This window comes from Geotrypetes seraphini, chromosome 11, assembly GCF_902459505.1.
Source record: "Geotrypetes seraphini chromosome 11, aGeoSer1.1, whole genome shotgun sequence".
Taxonomy (NCBI): Eukaryota; Metazoa; Chordata; class Amphibia; order Gymnophiona; family Dermophiidae; genus Geotrypetes; species Geotrypetes seraphini.
The window spans coordinates 12,868,545-12,886,639 of NC_047094.1; the positions used below are offsets into that span (position 1 = coordinate 12,868,545).

The 18,095-nt window shown below is 45.4% G+C and overlaps 1 protein-coding gene across 6 annotated transcripts in view; it reads left to right on the forward strand.

Moving 5' to 3' along the window:
* TNRC18 (trinucleotide repeat containing 18) overlaps window positions 1-18,095 on the forward strand; it is a 223,838-nt gene that overhangs the window by 50,930 nt on the left and 154,813 nt on the right. For all 6 annotated transcript variants that reach the window (XM_033914995.1, XM_033914996.1, XM_033914997.1 and 3 more), the window contains exon 3: window positions 15,535-15,660. In XM_033914995.1, the coding sequence (XP_033770886.1) occupies window positions 15,535-15,660 (126 nt within the window). The remainder of the gene's footprint in view (window positions 1-15,534; window positions 15,661-18,095) is intronic.

Genomic DNA, 18,095 nt, shown 5'->3' on the forward strand with positions numbered 1-18,095 from the left:
AGGGTTTGAGTTGGAGACCACTGCGTTAAGGGGAACAGTTAATCTGCTGGCTGGGTTGGAGGGCAGAGGGGAGTCCAGGACAACGAAGCCATTGTGACATCACTGATGAGGTTGGCTCTTATTGGTGGAATGAGGCATTATGACATCACAATCTCATCTCTGCTTCCCAAAGACTGAAACTCAACACACTACTACTATGAATTATTTCTATAGCGCTACCAGACGCTCGCAGCGCTGTACAGAGTCAGAAAGAGTAAGAAAACAGTCCCTGCTCCAAAGAGCTTACAATGTAAACAGGCAAACAGGATGTCATGGATACAGTTAAGGCAGTGGTCTCAAACTTGCGGCCCAGGGGCCACATGTTGCCCACCTCATACTATTTTGAGGCCCTTGGTATGTTTATCATAATCACAAAAGTAAAATAAAACAGTTTCTTGATCATATGGTATTATTAAGACTTAGCCAAAAGGAAAGATTTATAAACTATAAAGAGTTTTACCTCCTGCAAAATTGTCATTTCTTTAATAAGACATTAACTATTTTTTCTGAGGCCCTCCAAGTACTGACAAATCCAAAAGGTGGCCCTGCAAAGGGATGGAGTTGGAGACCACTGATTTCAGTTCTCATGCCTGCTTTTCTGTACTCTGCTATACAGTGCTTGAAAAGCTTCCAGAACTTTACAGAGAAGTGATATTTTTCTGTTGCAAGTAAATAGTGCTAAAAGTCAATGCAAGTTATGCATTTGCTTAAGTGGAGCTTTTCAGAATTTTATGTGGTGATTTGGGGCCATTTTAAATTGCTAAATGATAAAATACTACCCATATAAATAGGGACTGCGCTAGGGGTGGGAGCTCTAAGAACTGCCCCTTAGTGGCAATTTTCACACACAGGGCTGGCCCATCTGTTAGGTGGAGCAGGTGTCAACCAGGGCAATAGACACAATAGACACCGGGGTTGGGATGTGGGAACAGCACAGCCAGCAAGATAAGGGCCGAGTGGCAACAGAGCAGCAACCAGCTGTCAGCAGGTCATTGAACACTCATTACATTCCCAACTGCTTCTACAGGAAGTCTGCAGTTTAAAGAATGACCCAGGGACAAATCTCCATCCCCACGGGATCTCAATATCCCTGCCCTATCCCCGCGAGTTCTGACCCTGCCCCATTCCTGAAAGCTAGGTAGGGAACTCCGGTCCTCGAGAGCCGCATTCCAGTCGGGTTTTAAGGATTTCCCCAATGAATATGCATTGAAAGCAGTGCATGCAAATAGATCTCATGCATATTCTTTGGGGAAATCCTGAAAACCCAACTGGAATACAGCTCTCGAGGACCGGAGTTCCCTACCCCTGCCTTACAACAACAATTTATTATTTCTATAGTGCTATTTGGCGCAAGCAGCGCTGTTGATGTAAGAGACGGTCCCTGCTCAGAAGAGCTTACAATCTAATTACGATAAGCACACAAAGGGGGCTAAAAGGAGGTAGGGGACTTTCAGGGGTCTGTTTAAATGCAGCTTCAGGTAAGTGGGCTTTGTAAACAGAAATACTCATCTCTTTGTTAAAGGCAGACCACATATGAGAGAAGATAAAACAGTGCCAGTGCCCGAAGATCCTCCCTCGCCTGGGCTGGGCGGTGCGAGGGAAATCCTCCCTCTTCCCTGTGCTGGGCTGGTCTGGGCTTTGAGCATTTGCGCATGCTCAAAGCCTTCTGGTCTCGTTCTCTCCGAGATGCTGAATCTGAGAATCTCGGAGAGAGCGAGACCAGAAGGCTTTGAGCATGCACAAATGCTCAAAGCCCAGACCAGCCCAGCACAGGGAAGAGGGAGGATCTCCCTCGCACCACCCAGCCCAGCCCAGGCTAGGGAGGATCTTCGGGCACTGGCACGACCTGTGCATTGGTGCTGGTGCCGGTGCCCAATCGGGTAAGCGATGTCTTTGCGGTGTTGGGGGGGAATGTAGGATCGCGGGGGAGGGGGGGGTGACGCGAGCGGGGGGGGGGGAGGATGCCGGTTCGCAGGCCAGAAGAGGGAGTAAGCGGGGGTGGCGGGAGGAGGTTTTAGCAGCATGCGCGGTATATGCGTGTGCGTGCTATATAGAAATTTTTTTACAGAAATGCTTTGTTCCCGCACGCTATACGCGTATGCGTGTTATACACGGTATGCGCGCTATATGCGTGAAAATACGGTACATATAGTATTATAGTTCTGGGGTTGTGGAATGAATCGTCTGAGTTTCCATTTTTTCTTATGGGGAAATTCTCTTTGATATACGAGTGCTTTGGATTACAAGCATGGTTTCGGAACAAGTTATGCACGCAAACTAAGGTTTTACTGTATATATATATATATATATATATATATATATATATATATATATATATATATATATATATATATATATATATACATACACAGTACTCCCCTGAAATTCACGGGGGTTCCGTTCTAGGAACCCCCACGAATTTTGATAAACCGCAAATACGGTTTTTCACCTGTCAAAAAGCAGGGGGAGGCAGGAGAGGGAAGCTGGAGCGCTGGCGGGTGAAGAAAATCACTAGCGGTCTGCTCCGACCGCCTTTTCCTGTAGTAAAGTCGGGCTACACCAATCAAGAGCTGCTTTGACACGCAGCTCCTGATTGATGTGGCCCGGCTTTACTACTGGAAGAGGCGGTCGGAGCAGACCGCGAATGAGTGAGTCCGCAAACCGCGAATTCGCAGAGGAACACTGTAATCTGTGCTATATATCTATATCGCACAGAGGTTGTCATAAGCCAATTTCAGTCTACCGAGGAAATGGGGTGGGGGCCAATTGGACAGTTCAGCTCCTCAACAGTCCAGCAGGGTGACTGAGGACAGGCTGGTGTAAAGGGCTGAGTTATGGCGAAAGTTATTTTATTTTTATGAACATTTCAAACTTTATTCACAAAACAAAACTCTTGTTACAAGAAACACAGGAAAGAATCAATGGCGTAGTGAGGGGGGAGGGGGGTCCACCCCGGGTGACGTCTTGGTGAAGGCGCAGGCACCTGTCCTCCTTTTTGCCCCTCTGCTACCGCAAGTGCATGCCGATTCCCTTCCCCCGTACCTCTGTAACGTTCCTGGCGCGAGCAGCAACCACCAACCTGCTATGGCGCCAGTGGTGGCTCTTTCTCCGATGTCACTTCCTGGGCCCGCACCTAGGAAGTGACATCGGAGGAAGAGCCAATGCTGGCTCGACAGCAGCTTGGGGGGGGGGGGGGGGCTGATGCTTGCACCAGGAATGTTACAGAGGTACGGGGGAAGGGAAGCAGCGCGTGTATGGCAGCGGAGGGCGGGGTAGGAACATTTGGAGGCGGTGGGAGGGGCACCACCGCCATGGCCACCTCTCACCCTTGCTATGCCACTGGAAAGAATCACAATTAAATATATAAGAAAAAGGGCAAATTGCACCCAAAAGGATTCTAATTAATCCTTCATTAGACCTCAAATAATAGAGGATGATCGAAAGAAAAAAAATAAGGCGACTAAATAATATAAGTTCTCAAAAAGAAAAGACTTATCCCCCTTATGCCACACCATAGTGCGGGTTTTAGCACCTGTCGCGGCAGTAACAGCTCCGAAGCTCATAGACTTCCTATGAGCATTGGAGCTGCTACTTCTGTGGCACGCTAGGGTTTTGTAAAAGAGGGAAGGGGGGGGGGGTGTTAATGTGAGACCATTCATTCTACTTTTTCGGTCCAACATGACTCTCATACAATTTGCTTTAACTCAAGAAAGTCCTTCAGTTGTTCAGGTGAATAAAATACATATTTGAACCCCGCGTATCGTACCGGCAGGCATTTACACGGAAATGCCAGCAGGAAGGCAGCTCCTATGTCAGTGGTCGCCTCAGTGGCAGAGCGAGGGTAAGAGGCGCCCCTCCCCCGTCCACCTAGTCAAAAAAATTGATTAGATTCATCTGACAAGATCCACGTCCAAGAAAACCACGCAGCTTGTGATTTTGTAGTCTATTGGATGCCAGAAACTACATTATTGCTCTCTTTTAGCAGTGATTTCACTAATTTATTCACCTCTGAGGTCAGACCAACAACCGGCATCCTCCTTCCGCTGTTCTGAAGAGGAAGTAGGGGTAGAGTTCATTCAACAGATCTGGCCTGTAATCCGGCTAATGGGAATCTTTCTTCCTTGTCAGTGATACTTCAGTCTACTGCTGAACCTATGGTGTAGGGATCATGAGGACATAGAAACATGATGGCAGATAAAGGCCAAATGACCCGGTCTGGCAGCATCCACTATCTCTTTCTCTCTCTATTGGCTAAGGCTCTTAACATTTGCATCTCCTCTTCCTATAGGCTAAGGCTCTTTGCACCTGCATTGTGATGTCATAGAACTTTATGGTTATAGAAACATGACGGCAGATAAAGGCCAAATGACCCTTCTACAACATCCACTATCTCCTCCTCTCCCTATTGGCTAAGGCTCTTAACATTTGCATCTCCTCTTCCTATAGGCATTGTGATGTCCTAGAACTTTATGGTTATAGAAACATGACGGCTGATAAAGGCCAAATGGCCCATCCAGTCTGCCCATCCGCAGTAACCATTACCTCTTTCTCTCTCCGAGAGACCCCACCTGCCCATCCCAGGCCCTTTTTAATTCAGACAGTCTCTGTCTCCCCCACCTCTTCCGGGAGACTGTTCCACGCATCTACCACCCTTTCTGTAAAAAAGTATTTCCTTAGATTACTCCGGAGCCTATCACCTCTTAACTTCATCCTGTGCCCTCTCATTCCAGAGCTTCCTTTCAAATGAAAGAGACTCGACTCATGCGCATTTACATCGTGTAGGTATTTCAACATCTCTATCATATCTTCCCTCTCCCGCCTTCCTACCAAAGTATACAGATTGAGATCTTTAAGTCTGTCCAAATACGCCTTATGACGAAGAAGATTTTAGTAGCCTTCGTCTGGATAGGAAGACCAACATAACCTGCTGTGCCTGGCGTCAGCTGTGCCACCTGTCTCCTGGATTAAACTAAGATATGCTAACTTATGTTCAGGAAAGCAACCTCTGCGACACGTATCATTACATTTCCACCCATCTGATTGCAAATAGAAACGTTCAGGAATTTTTGGACTTTTGCTAATGGAGCTGGTGTTACATTAATCCTAGTCCTATAAAAAAAACTACCCTGATTTTGTAACGTTCACTGTTGAAGCAGGTCTGCCTGAGGTACAGTGAGAGGTGCCAGCTAAGGACATAGTCCTTGTGGAGTAAGTCTGAAGTATTTTATAGCACACTAGTCTTATAGCCCGTTACATTAACGGGTGCTAGAATATATGTGTGTGTGTTTGTCTTTATTTCTTTCTCTCTCTCTCCTTAGCCGCTTTCTTTCTTTCTGTCTTTCTTTTTCCTTGGCTGCCCATCACCACCCCTTGCCTGCTCCCCCTGTCCATTCTCCCTTCCTTTTACCTCCCCTGTGTCCACCACCACCCCTTCAGGTCTCCTTATGCAGCAGCAGCCCTTCTCCCTTTGTTTTACCTTCCCCTGTCCAGCAGCACCTCTTTCCTTCTCCCCCTGTCCAACATTAGGCCTCTGTTCCTTTTTCGTCACCCCCCTGTCCATCAGCACCTCTTTCCTTCTCCCCCTGTCCAGCAGTAGGCATCCCTTCCTTTTTCTCCCCCCTCCTCCTTCTTATCCCTATGATACACTTACCTTGCTCTGCCCCTGATCAGAGGTTCCCGACAGCCGCCCAGTTGCACCCATTGGAAAAGTTCCCTCTGCCGCATCCCGCACACCCCCTGACGTGACTCCCGCTGTCTTTCTTTCTGTCTCTGTCCCTGGCCCCCTTTGTCTGTCTGTCCCTGCCCCTGTGTCTTTCTTCTTTTTTTTCTGTCTCCCTTCCTCCCTCTGTCTGTCTGTCTGTCCGAAGCAGCATTCCCTCCCCTTCCATTTCCCTCCCCCCACACCAGTTCCCTGTGCAGCAGCATTAGCGTTTCCTCTACCCCACTTACCCTTCCTGCGGGCCCAACTACAAACCTGGTGATTCCAGCAGCGTGTGTAGCAGTCTCCACACGCTGCTTCGGGTCCTTCTACTGCCCTTATTTGCTCTGCCGCGTCTCTGATGACATCATCGGAGACGCGGCAGAGCAAATCAGGGCAGTAGATAGCCAGTCTTGGACCTTGCTAGATATAATTGGAAAACAGGTCAAACTAGTTCCAGGGTAACTATTACTGGATCCTGTCTAGAGTCGAGCTTTACAAAGACGCAAATATCTTGTACAAATGTAAATTCCCTGAACATATTATCTCTTCTCTTTTTCGGTTGATTGTAAAAAATAATTGGGTTATTTCTGAGGTCATTAAGGCATTCTCAACGCAATATGTCTTTTCTGTGTATGTCAACATAGACGCGCATGGTCTACTTTGTCTGCCCATCGAGGCGGCCAGAGCTGCATCTGCCACTTTGTCCAACTTACACTCTTGCATGATTGTTTATTTATTTATTTAATTTTTTATACCGTTCTCGCCAGGGAGCTCAGAATGGTTTACATGAATTTATTCAGGTTCTCGAGCATTTTTCCCTGTGTGTCCTGGTTATTTACTAGAACAATTAACTTTTTTTAAGGCGGTTCGTCCACTAGGGATAACTTCATTGTTTGTGTTCCCTCCAGTACGAGGATGTCTTTTACAAGAAATTTTCGCATCGAACAATTGCATATCAGGCTGCTAGTGGGGATTCGGAACTACGGATCTTGTTTGCTTCTTCGATTTCATATATGCATTTCCGAAAACTATTAAAGACTTCTCTTTTTTGTAAAATTCTTAGGAACGTAAGGAAGATGATATTTCACTGTGATGTACAGTCTTGTGACGATGTAAACCGCATCGATCTGGAAGGTATTGCGGTCTAGAAATGTATTTTAATGTAATGTTAATCAAATTCTGAAAGGTCCTACAATTTGAAATTGCATGCTATGATACAGACTTTTGAAGGAGGAGCCCTAGTGCTTGTTGCTACAGCCTCAACACCCTGAGGTTGTGGGTTCAAGCCTGCACTTCTTCATGTGACCCTGATCAAATCACTTAATCCTCCATTGTCCCAGGACAGACCGGGAAAATGCTGGAGTCCCTGAAATGTAAAAATGCTTAGACAACCTCCAATGATAGGCAGTATAGAAATAATTAATAAACTTGGAAACACGTCACTGGCTTGCTAAAACCCTTCCGTCGCAGTTCATTTTTTTGGAGTACGACAAATGCGGTTTACATATACTGCGGTGCAGGCAAACTTTGTACACTTTTGTTCTTAATGTAGGCCAGAGGGGAGGCCCCTGGGCAAATAAGGCTCATAGAAACCCCCCGACACATAACCCTGCCCCATTCCGCCCCCAGGCCAAATTCCAGCAAGCCTCCTACAACCAACTCTGGCCGCATCGGGAGGGCCTGGAGCATACGTGGATGTGTGTGATGTCATCCTCACATGCTCATAGGCCCTCTAGATGCGGAACCGGTCGAGGCTTTCCGAAACCTAGACAAATGCCGGGTTTTGGGAAGTCCGTCTGGGAGCCCGGACAGTCCTCTATAAAGAGGACACGCCTGGGTTTTCACGGATGTCTGGTAACCCAACTCATAGGCCCCTATTCACCTGCCCCTCCCCCTATGACTCCTTGAAGTTGACCAGCTGTGATTTGCATGATTCCAATTTAGCTTTTTGTCCCTGGTTTCCCATCCTGTCCTATAGGCTTTGGCTTGAATGAACAGCTGAGCTTCCTAGATCCTTGGGGGAAAGCAAGAGGAAGCGGCGGAGATGGAGCGAGTTTGACACCTTGCTTGGTCTTGTGTAAAGTCTCCTGAGCAGGGACAAAGGGCCGGATTGTCGACTGTTCTCCCGTCTTGTTTCTGTTGCCATAGTAGCTCTTGTTAAACACTTGTAACAACAAGTTCATCCCCCACCACCCTCAGAAAGTAGTTGAAAGGTGACTTAACCTAACCTCTAGCCTTTCACCCAGTCGCTTCACTCCCCAGCCCTAGGTCCTGCTCATTTATCTGATCAAATCCTTTAATTAGATTAGAAGAGGAGGCATTCCACTACTTCTCCGGGAAATAAGCGTTCTCTAAGGTTGAAAGCACAATACACAGGGTGAGGGCTGCGGCCTTTCCGCCAGAAGTATGTTTAAAGAGTTCAGAGCAGACTCCCAGGTTCAAGTCTTGTCTTGCACATTTTTGGAGCTTCAAGGTGAAGTTTTGGCGATGGCAGCAAAGGTATTGGAATAATTTTTATAGTGTGGGTGGGATGGTGATGCGGGAAACTGTTAAATTTAACATTTATATTCTGCCTTTTCTGACTCGAGGCCTGTTTAAGGTGGATCACATGACACAGTGAACCATGATAATGATACAGCAGACATGTTTGAAAAAGAAAATCAAGCATAATGGAATGCATTGCCAGAGGCTGTGGTAAGAGTGGATAGAGTAGCTGGTTTTAAGAAAGGTTTGAACAATTTCCCTGGAGGAAAAGCCCATAGTCTGTTATTGAGAAAGACACGGGGGAAGCCACTGCTTGCCCTGGATCGGTAGCATGGAATCTTGCTACGCTTTGGGGATTCTGTATAGAATATTGCTACTATTGGGGGTTCCGAAGTCTTGCTTACTCTGAGATAATGGAATGTTGCTACTCTCTGGGATTCTAGAATCTTGCTATTCTTTGGGGATTCTGTATGGAATGTTGCTACTCTCTGGGATTCTAGAATCTTGCTACTATGGGGGGTGGGGGGGTTTTCTGGAATCTTGCTTACTTTGAGATAATGGAATGTTGCTACTCTCTGGGATTCTAGAATCTTGCTACTCTTTGGGGATTCTGTATGGAATGTTGCTACTATTGGGGGTTCCGGAATCTTGCTTACTCTGAGATAATGGAATGTTGCTTCTCTCTGGGATTCTAGAATCTTGCTACTTTTTGGGGATTCTGTATGGAATGTTGCTACTATTGGGAGTTCCGGAATCTTGCTTACTCTGAGATAATGGAATGTTGCTACTCTCTGGGATTATGGAATGTTGCTACTATTGGGGGTTCCGGAATCTTGCTTACTCTGAGATAATGGAATGTTGCTACTCTCTGGGATTATGGAATGTTGCTACTATTGGGGGTTCCGGAATCTTGCTTACTCTGAGATAATGGAATGTTGCTACTCTCTGGGATTATGGAATGTTGCTACTATTGGGGGTTCCGGAATCTTGCTTACTCTGAGATAATGGAATGTTGCTACTCTCTGGGATTATGGAATGTTGCTACTATTGGGGGTTCCGGAATCTTGCTTACTCTGAGATAATGGAATGTTGCTACTCTCTGGGATTCTAGAATCTTGATACTCTTTGGGAATTCTGTATGGAATGTTGCTACTATTTGGGACTGTCTATAAATGTCATAATGTACAGTGCTGTGTACGCCTTTCAGCGCTAAGTGATAAATATTAGTAGTGGTAGAACCTGCCAAGACAGACTTCAAAGTACCTGTTTGTTACTCAATGGGTTGTAAACTGCTTTGGGTGAATCTCTTCATGAAAAGGCAGTTAATAAATAACTAAGCTTCTTCCACGGGTGTCCTCAGAGGGCAACTTTGGCAAAGAATAAGACTTAATGAATTTCAAAGCCGCACCAGCTCCAGACTGAGCTAAACTTGGCAAACCCTTCTCCAAAATATACTTTGGTGAAACCAGCTTAAGACACACTTAGGGCTCCTTTTACTAAGCCGCGTTGGGGCTTTAAGGCGCAGAATAGCGCGTGCTACATTGCTCCGCGCTAGACCTTAACGCCAGCATTGAGCTGGTGTTAGTTCTAGAAGCGCAGCGCGCGGTAATTTCCTGCGTGCACTAAAAATGCTAGCGCACCTTAGTAAAAGGAGCCCTTAAAGGGGAAATTCTATAAGTCGCCTAAATAAATAGGTGCCTAACTTGCCCCATCTGGAACGGAAATTGGTGTCCCCTATGAGACTTCCACATGTATTAAGTATCAGATTTCATAAATATGCTAAGGACAACATAATTTTATTGGATCCTTGGAAAACAATTAAATTTATTGATAAATTAACAGAGGTGCCAATAATGAATTCTACTTTACAGTCCTTATGGTTAAACTCCAAGATTCGAATAGGCGGTGCTGGGATCGCTTGGAAGAATTGGATGCAAGTAAATATCAGGACATTAGATGATCTTATTTCTAATCTGCTTGAGTTTTCACAACTGCAGCAGACATTTGGAATTTCGTAGACTCAACAGTATAGGTGCTTGCAGTTGAAGCAGGCTATTCAGACGGGGTTCCCTGAGTGGAAAAATTTAAAAACTACCGTATTTGCCGGCGTATAAGACGACTTTTCAGTACCTTAAAATCCTCCCCAAAGTCGGGGGTCGTCTTATACGCCGGGTACTGTTTACATGCCCTTACTTTACATTAGAGAGCTGCACGGGGACGCCCCTAGGGTCGCGGGGATCCCGTGGGGACGCCCCCTAGGGTCGCGGGGATCCCATGGGGACGCCTCCGAGGGTCGCGGGGCTCCTGCGGGGCTGGATGTACTCAGTCTTCTGGATGTACGCAGCTCTTCTTCTCCCTACCTTCTCTGCTTGCAGCACAGAGCCGAACGGAAGTCTTCCCGACGTCAGCGCTGACGTCGGAGGGGAGGGAGGGCTTAAACAAAGCTTAAACGTCAGCGCTGACGTCGGGAAGACTTCCGTTCGGCTCTGTGCTGCAGGCAGGGCAGATAAGGAGAAGGAGAGTAGCCTCGCGGTTCGAGTGGCTACCAAGGGAGAGGGGCGACCCGCCCCGCCCCTCCCCGGTTGCAGCACAGCCGGCCAGGTTCCCTTACTTTTGTGGCACTTCCCCGACCGACCGATAACAGCCCGGGTCCGACAATCCTCCCTGCCCTGTAGCCGCGAATCTAAATTACCTTCTATGTGTTATCTTCCTTCTATCATTGACAGTTTCAGTTTGGTTAACAGTTTAGAAAACAAATAGCATGGCAGCTCCCATGGGTTTATTGTTCTATTCAGCTTTAGTGAATTAATTAAAATTGTTGAAATAAATTCTGATTTGGCTTTTGGAAGTCGATTTGGGGGCAAATTAACAATATTCTTCAATCCTCTATTCCTTTGACATATGAAGCAATAATTTCTGGGATGATTCATCAGGATAAACCCTCTTTGAATACATATAATAGTCGCCTTTTCATGATCTTATCAGGAATAGGGGTTCAAATGATTACATCTAATTGGAAACATCATGATGGGATTAATTTTAGTTTTTGGTGGGCAACTGTATGTGCAACATATAAATATGAAAAGATTATGGCAGAGCGTTTAGGGTTTGTTAAATCCTTTAAGGGGATTTGGGGTCCATTAACTAATTTTCTCACATTATAATTAAAGTGATTTTTTTTTTCTTTATGTTAGATTCCTATGCACATCCAGGGGGGGGTTGGGGGATAGGGGGGGGGCTTATTTAGAGGAATAAATTTCATAATAACTTATATTATTGCTAGTAATGTATACATCATTACTGTTGTAGGTTAAGAAGGGATTTAAAATATTTCCTGTAACAATTCTGATGTTAATAATGTATTTTCATACAGTTTTTTTTTTTTATTTTCCAAATGTATACATTGTCAAGTTCAAAATATCAATAAAGAAAGTAAAAAAAAAAAGGGCATAGGTGATGATACAATAGGATGGGAAAAAATTTCACTTAACAACACTATTAGTCCGCTGTAGATTATCCTGATTATATAGAATTCAAATAACTCAGATAAAGGCGTCCTTTAAAAGCCAGCTTTTCAGAAGACTTTTAAACGAGAGGTCTGCATGGGAACGGGTATCGTGGGAATCCCACGGGTCCCACGGTAATCCCCCCCTAACCCACGGGACTCCCACGGGGACCCCCTTCTGGCCCACGGGACTCCCACGGGGATGGAAGGCTTTGGAAGCAGGGTTTGTCCATATAATATAATGGACATGTCAGCCTTAGTAAAAGAGGGGGTTTATAAGTGAATTACCTGAACAGAAAACAAAAAAAGGGTTCCACCAAAGAGATTCCACAAGGAAAACAGCATCGCAAACACAAAAGAAACTATGGAATTGATGATCCCGTCAGAAGTAATTGCTGCTTTTTATGGGGACGGGCGGGGATGGAGAGGATCCTGACGGGGACGGGTGGGGACGGAGAAGATCCTGGCGGGGACGGGTGGGGATGGAGAGGATCCTGGCGGGGTGGGTGGGGATGGAGAGGATCCTGGCGGGGATGGGTGGGATTTCTGTCCCCGTGCAACTCTCTATTTTAAACTTACTAAGTAATTTTTCTTCCCTTATATTGATTGGGAGCGAATTCCAGATTTGAGGGGCCAGGACAGGTGCATGATGTTACCGTGTTGCATCCATGCATGTGCATGCGCTCGGTCCCGAGTTGGAAGCGTTTCAAAACTCGGACAAAGTGCCACCCCCCCCCCCCTTACACACGTTGCTCTATGCAGATCAAAAGCTGTCCCTGTTTCAAAGCGTAGCATTTTCTCATTATTTCAAGCCCAGATTCTCCTTGCTCCTTTCTGTTGTTCCAGTAATCTCGGAAACGATCACCTACTTACTACTCAGGCTGTGGATTTGTTTCATTCTGTTTTTTTTAATAGGGTGAAAAAAATATTGGCTCATCACAGTGCCGAAAGGTCGCACAATCCCATTGCAACTGAAACCTGGTTTCTTAGGCGAATGTTTGATGGGCTGGGAAAAATACCCCCTTGTCCTCCCTGGCTGTTTCTCGTATCTGGCTGTCTTGTTGAAATCTAGCCTAGAAAATATTTGATAGGGACAGTTTATCCCACTGTACCTGCTGTTTTTTTTTAAAGTGAGGCTCCGACCAAACCCTGACAATCTGGTTTGAAATTCATCTACTTTATGCTGCAATTCTGCGTAAAAAGATCCAATTATGAGCCAAAACCAGTCTAAGAGTTCTGAGAATGTGGAACGCCAACTAAACACACCAAAGCCAGGCAGGCAGAGGTGATGTACCTTTGCCCTCAGTGTAAAGCGCTGGAGTTTGTCTCCTTTTGCCGATCCTCCACACTGAGGTTGCCTCCTTCACCTTTATCACTATTATTATTAGTAGTATTATCATTATTATTATTATTTAGTGGTTTTGGTGTGTCTAGTTGGCGTTCCACACTCTCAGAACTCTTAGACTGGTTTTGCCTCATTATTGGAGCTTTTGAAGCACCTGTGGCAATTTTTGAGGAGTTTGTTTGTGAGCAATTCTGCGTAAGGCAGTTCCTAAGTCTTATCATTTGATGAATGTGCGTATATGTTCAAGTTCATTACAAATTTGATATACCACTTTATCATTTATTTCAAGGTGGTTATACATTTTAGAATAGGGTGAAAACAGACAATACAATTTAACATAGCTTTAACAAAATGAACGTACACGATTAGACAAAAAATAACGTACACGAATGGAAAAAAGGGGAGAACTTCAATGGTTAAAGAGAAATAAGGTATAAAGGTATACACGAAAGGGCGGGGTTAAAAACAAGTAAGTCCAATACAAGCGGACTCATAAAAGATTTAAAAAATTTTAAACTCCTTAAAAGGACACTCGCACTTGAAAGGCCCTTACCATCTGGAATTCAGCACCAAATTATATAAGAGAAATTACATCCCTTGATAAATTTTAAAGTAACTTGAAAGCCTTTCTTTTTAAAGACGCATTCGGTGTATAATAGTCCTTCTAAGGACGGTAATGGAAATCTGTTCCTTGACATTTTTTAAATCATTTTAGCTTATTTTACATTATTCTAGACTTTTTATACTTTGTTCCCCTTCCTTTTGTCTTGATCCCTCTTCTCCTCTCTTTCTCTTTATACTTCGTTCCCCTTCCTTTTGTTTTGGTCCCTCTTCCCCTCTCTTTTTCGTTATACTTTCTTCCCCTTCCTTTTGTCTTGATCCCTCTTCCCCTCTCTTTCTCTTTATACTTTGTTTCCCCTTCCTTTTGTCTTGATCCCTCTTCCCCTCTCTTTCTCTTTAAACTTTGTTTCCCCTTCCTTTTGTCTTGGTCCCTCTTCCCCTCTCTTTCTCTTTATACTTTGTTTCCCCTTCCTTTTGTCTTGATCCCTCTTCCCCTCTCTTTCTCTTTATACTTTGTTTCCCCTTCCTTTTGTCTTGATCCTCTTTCTCTTTAAACTTTGTTTCCCCTTCCTTTTGTCTTGATCCCTCTTCCCCTCTCTTTCTCTTTAAACTTTGTTTCCCCTTCCTTTTGTCTTGGTCCCTCTTCCCCTCTCTTTCTCTTTATACTTTGTTTCCCCTTCCTTTTGTCTTGGTCCCTCTTCCCCTCTCTTTCTCTTTAAACTTTGTTTCCCCTTCCTTTTGTCTTGGTCCCTCTTCCCCTCTCTTTCTCTTTATACTTTGTTTCCCCTTCCTTTTGTCTTGATCCCTCTTCCCCTCTCTTTCTCTTTATACTTTGTTTCCCCTTCCTTTTGTCTTGATCCCTCTTCCCCTCTCTTTCTCTTTATACTTTGTTTCCCCTTCCTTTTGTCTTGATCCCTCTTCCCCTCTCTTTCTCTTTATACTTTGTTTCCCCTTCCTTTTGTCTTGATCCTCTTTCTCTTTAAACTTTGTTTCCCCTTCCTTTTGTCTTGGTCCCTCTTCCCCTCTCTTTCTCTTTAAACTTTGTTTCCCCTTCCTTTTGTCTTGATCCTCTTTCTCTTTAAACTTTGTTTCCCCTTCCTTTTGTCTTGGTCCCTCTTCCCCTCTCTTTCTCTTTAAACTTTGTTTCCCCTTCCTTTTGTCTTGATCCCTCTTCCCCTCTCTTTCTCTTTATACTTTGTTTCCCCTTCCTTTTGTCTTGGTCCCTCTTCCCTTCTCTTTCTCTTTATACTTTGTTTCCCCTTCCTTTTGTCTTGGTCCCTCTTCCCTTCTCTTTCTCTTTATACAAATTGTATTTCTGCCCTTCTCCATTTTGTATCGGTAAGTTAATATTTGTCAGTGCGTTTGATTGTTTGTAGCATTGTTTGTAGTTTGTCTTTAATGTACGTTCTTATTATACTTTTTTATATTTGTCTGGGTTTTTGAAAAGCGTCCTCGAAATCGCGTTGGGCAGGAGGGCATCCTCAAATGCGCGGATGCCACGCAAGGACGTCGCGTGCGCCGAAATACTGCGCGCAGTTCTGGTCACCACATCTCGGACAAGATGTAACGAAATTAGAAAAGGTACCGAGAATGGCGACAAAAATTTTAGAAGGGACGAGACGACTCGTACGAGAAAAGGCTAATGTGGCTCGGACTCTTCAGCCTTTAGAACAGACGGGTCAGGGGAGATGTAGAAATCTATAACATACCATGACCAGAATTGGGCCCTGTGTGTGTATCTGCAGGTATGAGGTTGCCCTGATGGTCTGTTTTGAAGCTCTGTGACTAGTAACTGTATATTGTCAGTATAGCCTGGCGTAAATGCTTTATATACACTAAACGCTATTCCAGAAAGTCTTATAATTTCCTGCAGTTGACATATTTTTTTTTTATTTCCAGGATATTCGCACTTGCCAAATGGTTTGTACCCTCCCTACATTGCTCTGAGTCACCTGGAACCCCCTAACAACGGAGGCTCCCTCTTGGCACAACTGGGTCAGCACAATCTCTTTGAGTCACAAAAAGGTCAGTGCGTATTTTAGCGAATTTTTTGGAACAGTCGACAGCGGTTAAAAAAACGCTGAAGGCAAACGGAATTCTCCTCTTCCGTTTATAGCTCACTCTCTCTCCCTTTTTGGAGCTTTGCAAGATGCCAGGGCTCAGTGGCGTAATAAGGGAGGAGGGGGGAAGGGGGGGTTCCGCCCTGGGCACGGTCTTTGTATGGGGGGCAGGCACCTGTCCGCCTCTCTGCCCCCCTCCTTTGTACCTCTTTAATTTTCCCTGCGTGAGCAGCATTATGAATTTGCTGCCCGTGGCGGTGTCGCCTCTCTCTGACGTCACTTCCGGGACCTGCGCCTGGAAAGTGACATTAGGGGGATAGCCGACACCACGTGGGCAGCAAGTTCATGCAGTTTCTCGCGCCGTGAAAATTAAAAAGGTGGAAAGGAGGGGGGCGTGCGGGGCAAAGGGGTGCAGGGAGGGGCGCCACTTACCCTCGCTGTGCCACTTCCAGGGCTAGTTTAACCATGAAGCAGACCAGGCAGTTGCCTAGAGCAGCAGCTTCTGGTGGCTGGCAAGGAACAATCGCAGTTACAGCAGATAGTTCTCTGCATTTCAGCCATTCAGACGCAGAGAGCTCTCTGTATGTCCAGGTTTTGGAAAGCCCTGATGAGCTCCGGCCGCAGCTGGAGAGCATCTGAACATGCTCGGATGATGCCACAGACATCTGTGCATGCTCCGGGTCCTCGAGAGGCGGCCGGAGCTTCTTGGGGAAGAAGAGAAAGAGGTTTGTCGGGGAGGGGTGGGGCAGAATGTGGTGGAGTCAAATGCAGAACTGGGTGGGGCCAGGGTTGGACAAGACGGGGCTGTAGGTGGAACAGGGCGGAGCCATGGGTCTGGATTTTTGCGGCCTGAAAAATGGCAACCCTAGGTTTGGGAGCAGGATTGCACAACTCACCGAGTAAAGTTAGAATATAGCCTAACTTTATCCCAGTTAACTAATTAGATAGGTGGCTGAATATGGCCACTGCATGTTTAGCTAATGGTTCCTCCTTGACTCCACCCCCGGACCGCTCCGGTAATAACCAGATAGCGTCAATATTCAGTGTCTCTATGCTCAGTTGGTATAACCAGTCCTCGAGAGCCGGAGCCAGGTCAGGTTTTCAGGATCTCCACAATGAGATAAGATTTGCATCTCAAGGAGGCAGTGCATGCAAATCCATCTCGTACATATTCATGGTTGCGATCCTAAAAACCTGACCTGGCTCCGGCTCTCGAGGATCGGAATTGCCTACCCTTGCCCTAGGGTTACCAGATGTTCAGATTTACCCGGACATGTCCTCTTTCTAGGCAACTGTCTAGGCGTCCGGGCAGCTTTTCAAAAACCGGCACGTTGTCCAGGTTTTGAAAAGCATCGACATCGGGGCCGTTCAAGTAGGCTGGAGACGTGAACATCGAGGCCAAAAGAATTGCCAGAATGGAAACTTCCTAGCATTAGCTGAAATGTAGAATCAGCAGTTTGGACAGGGAATGCCAATCTGTGAGCTAGCTAAATCTATTTATTGCAAGGCCTCGAGGCTGAGTTTCCAATGCACTGTGCAGAAAATGGACTTTAATTTATTCACGTAATTTTGATTCATTCACAATCTCAGTTTTCATATCTTCGGTGACAACTGTCACACCTGTAAATTGCAGAAATCGTCAGCGGGTCATCTGCGCGTGCATAGATGTGACGTGGTGATGTGACACGCATGTGCACATGTGCATATACCCTCCAGATGTGGTTTGTGTGGGACTTAGGTTGGGGGCAGAATGGGACGGGGCCATGCATCCTCTCTTTTGGGGAGAAAAAAATATGGTAACCCTAGCGCTATGTAAGTTTGAGATTGAAATAGAAATATTCTAACCTGGGGAGTGTTAACAGAGCAATGCCTGATGTCTCAGCATAGATTGTCTGCTGGGCTTTGGTCTTCACAGGCAATTCGACATTGGAAATTGGAAACTGATAATCCTTATATGTTACATTTACTTGCATTGTGGGGTAAATTAAGAAAAGAATGTAATTGTGGGGTGGCCTTTTCTACCTTGGCTTCGTTGAGGGACGAACCCCAATTTATGGTGGGTAAAACTAATCCAGTATTTGAGAGATGGGGACAGATTGGGTTGACCGCTTTTCGAGATTTTTTACGTACAGGGACTTTGATCTCGTTTGAAGCCTTATTATGTATCCCAGGGGTAAAATTGGGGGATTATTTGGCATATTTACAAGTGAAACATTACTTAGTGGCCCAGGGTTGGGATAAAATATTATTTTCTGAAACTGAATATCTAGAACATTGCAGAAGGTGCCTAGGACCATCTCTGTTATATATAAATATCTACGGGAGAGAGAAATTCCTAATTTGAATTATCGAGAACACTGGGAAAGGGATTTACGATGTATTTTCACTGTTGAAGAATGG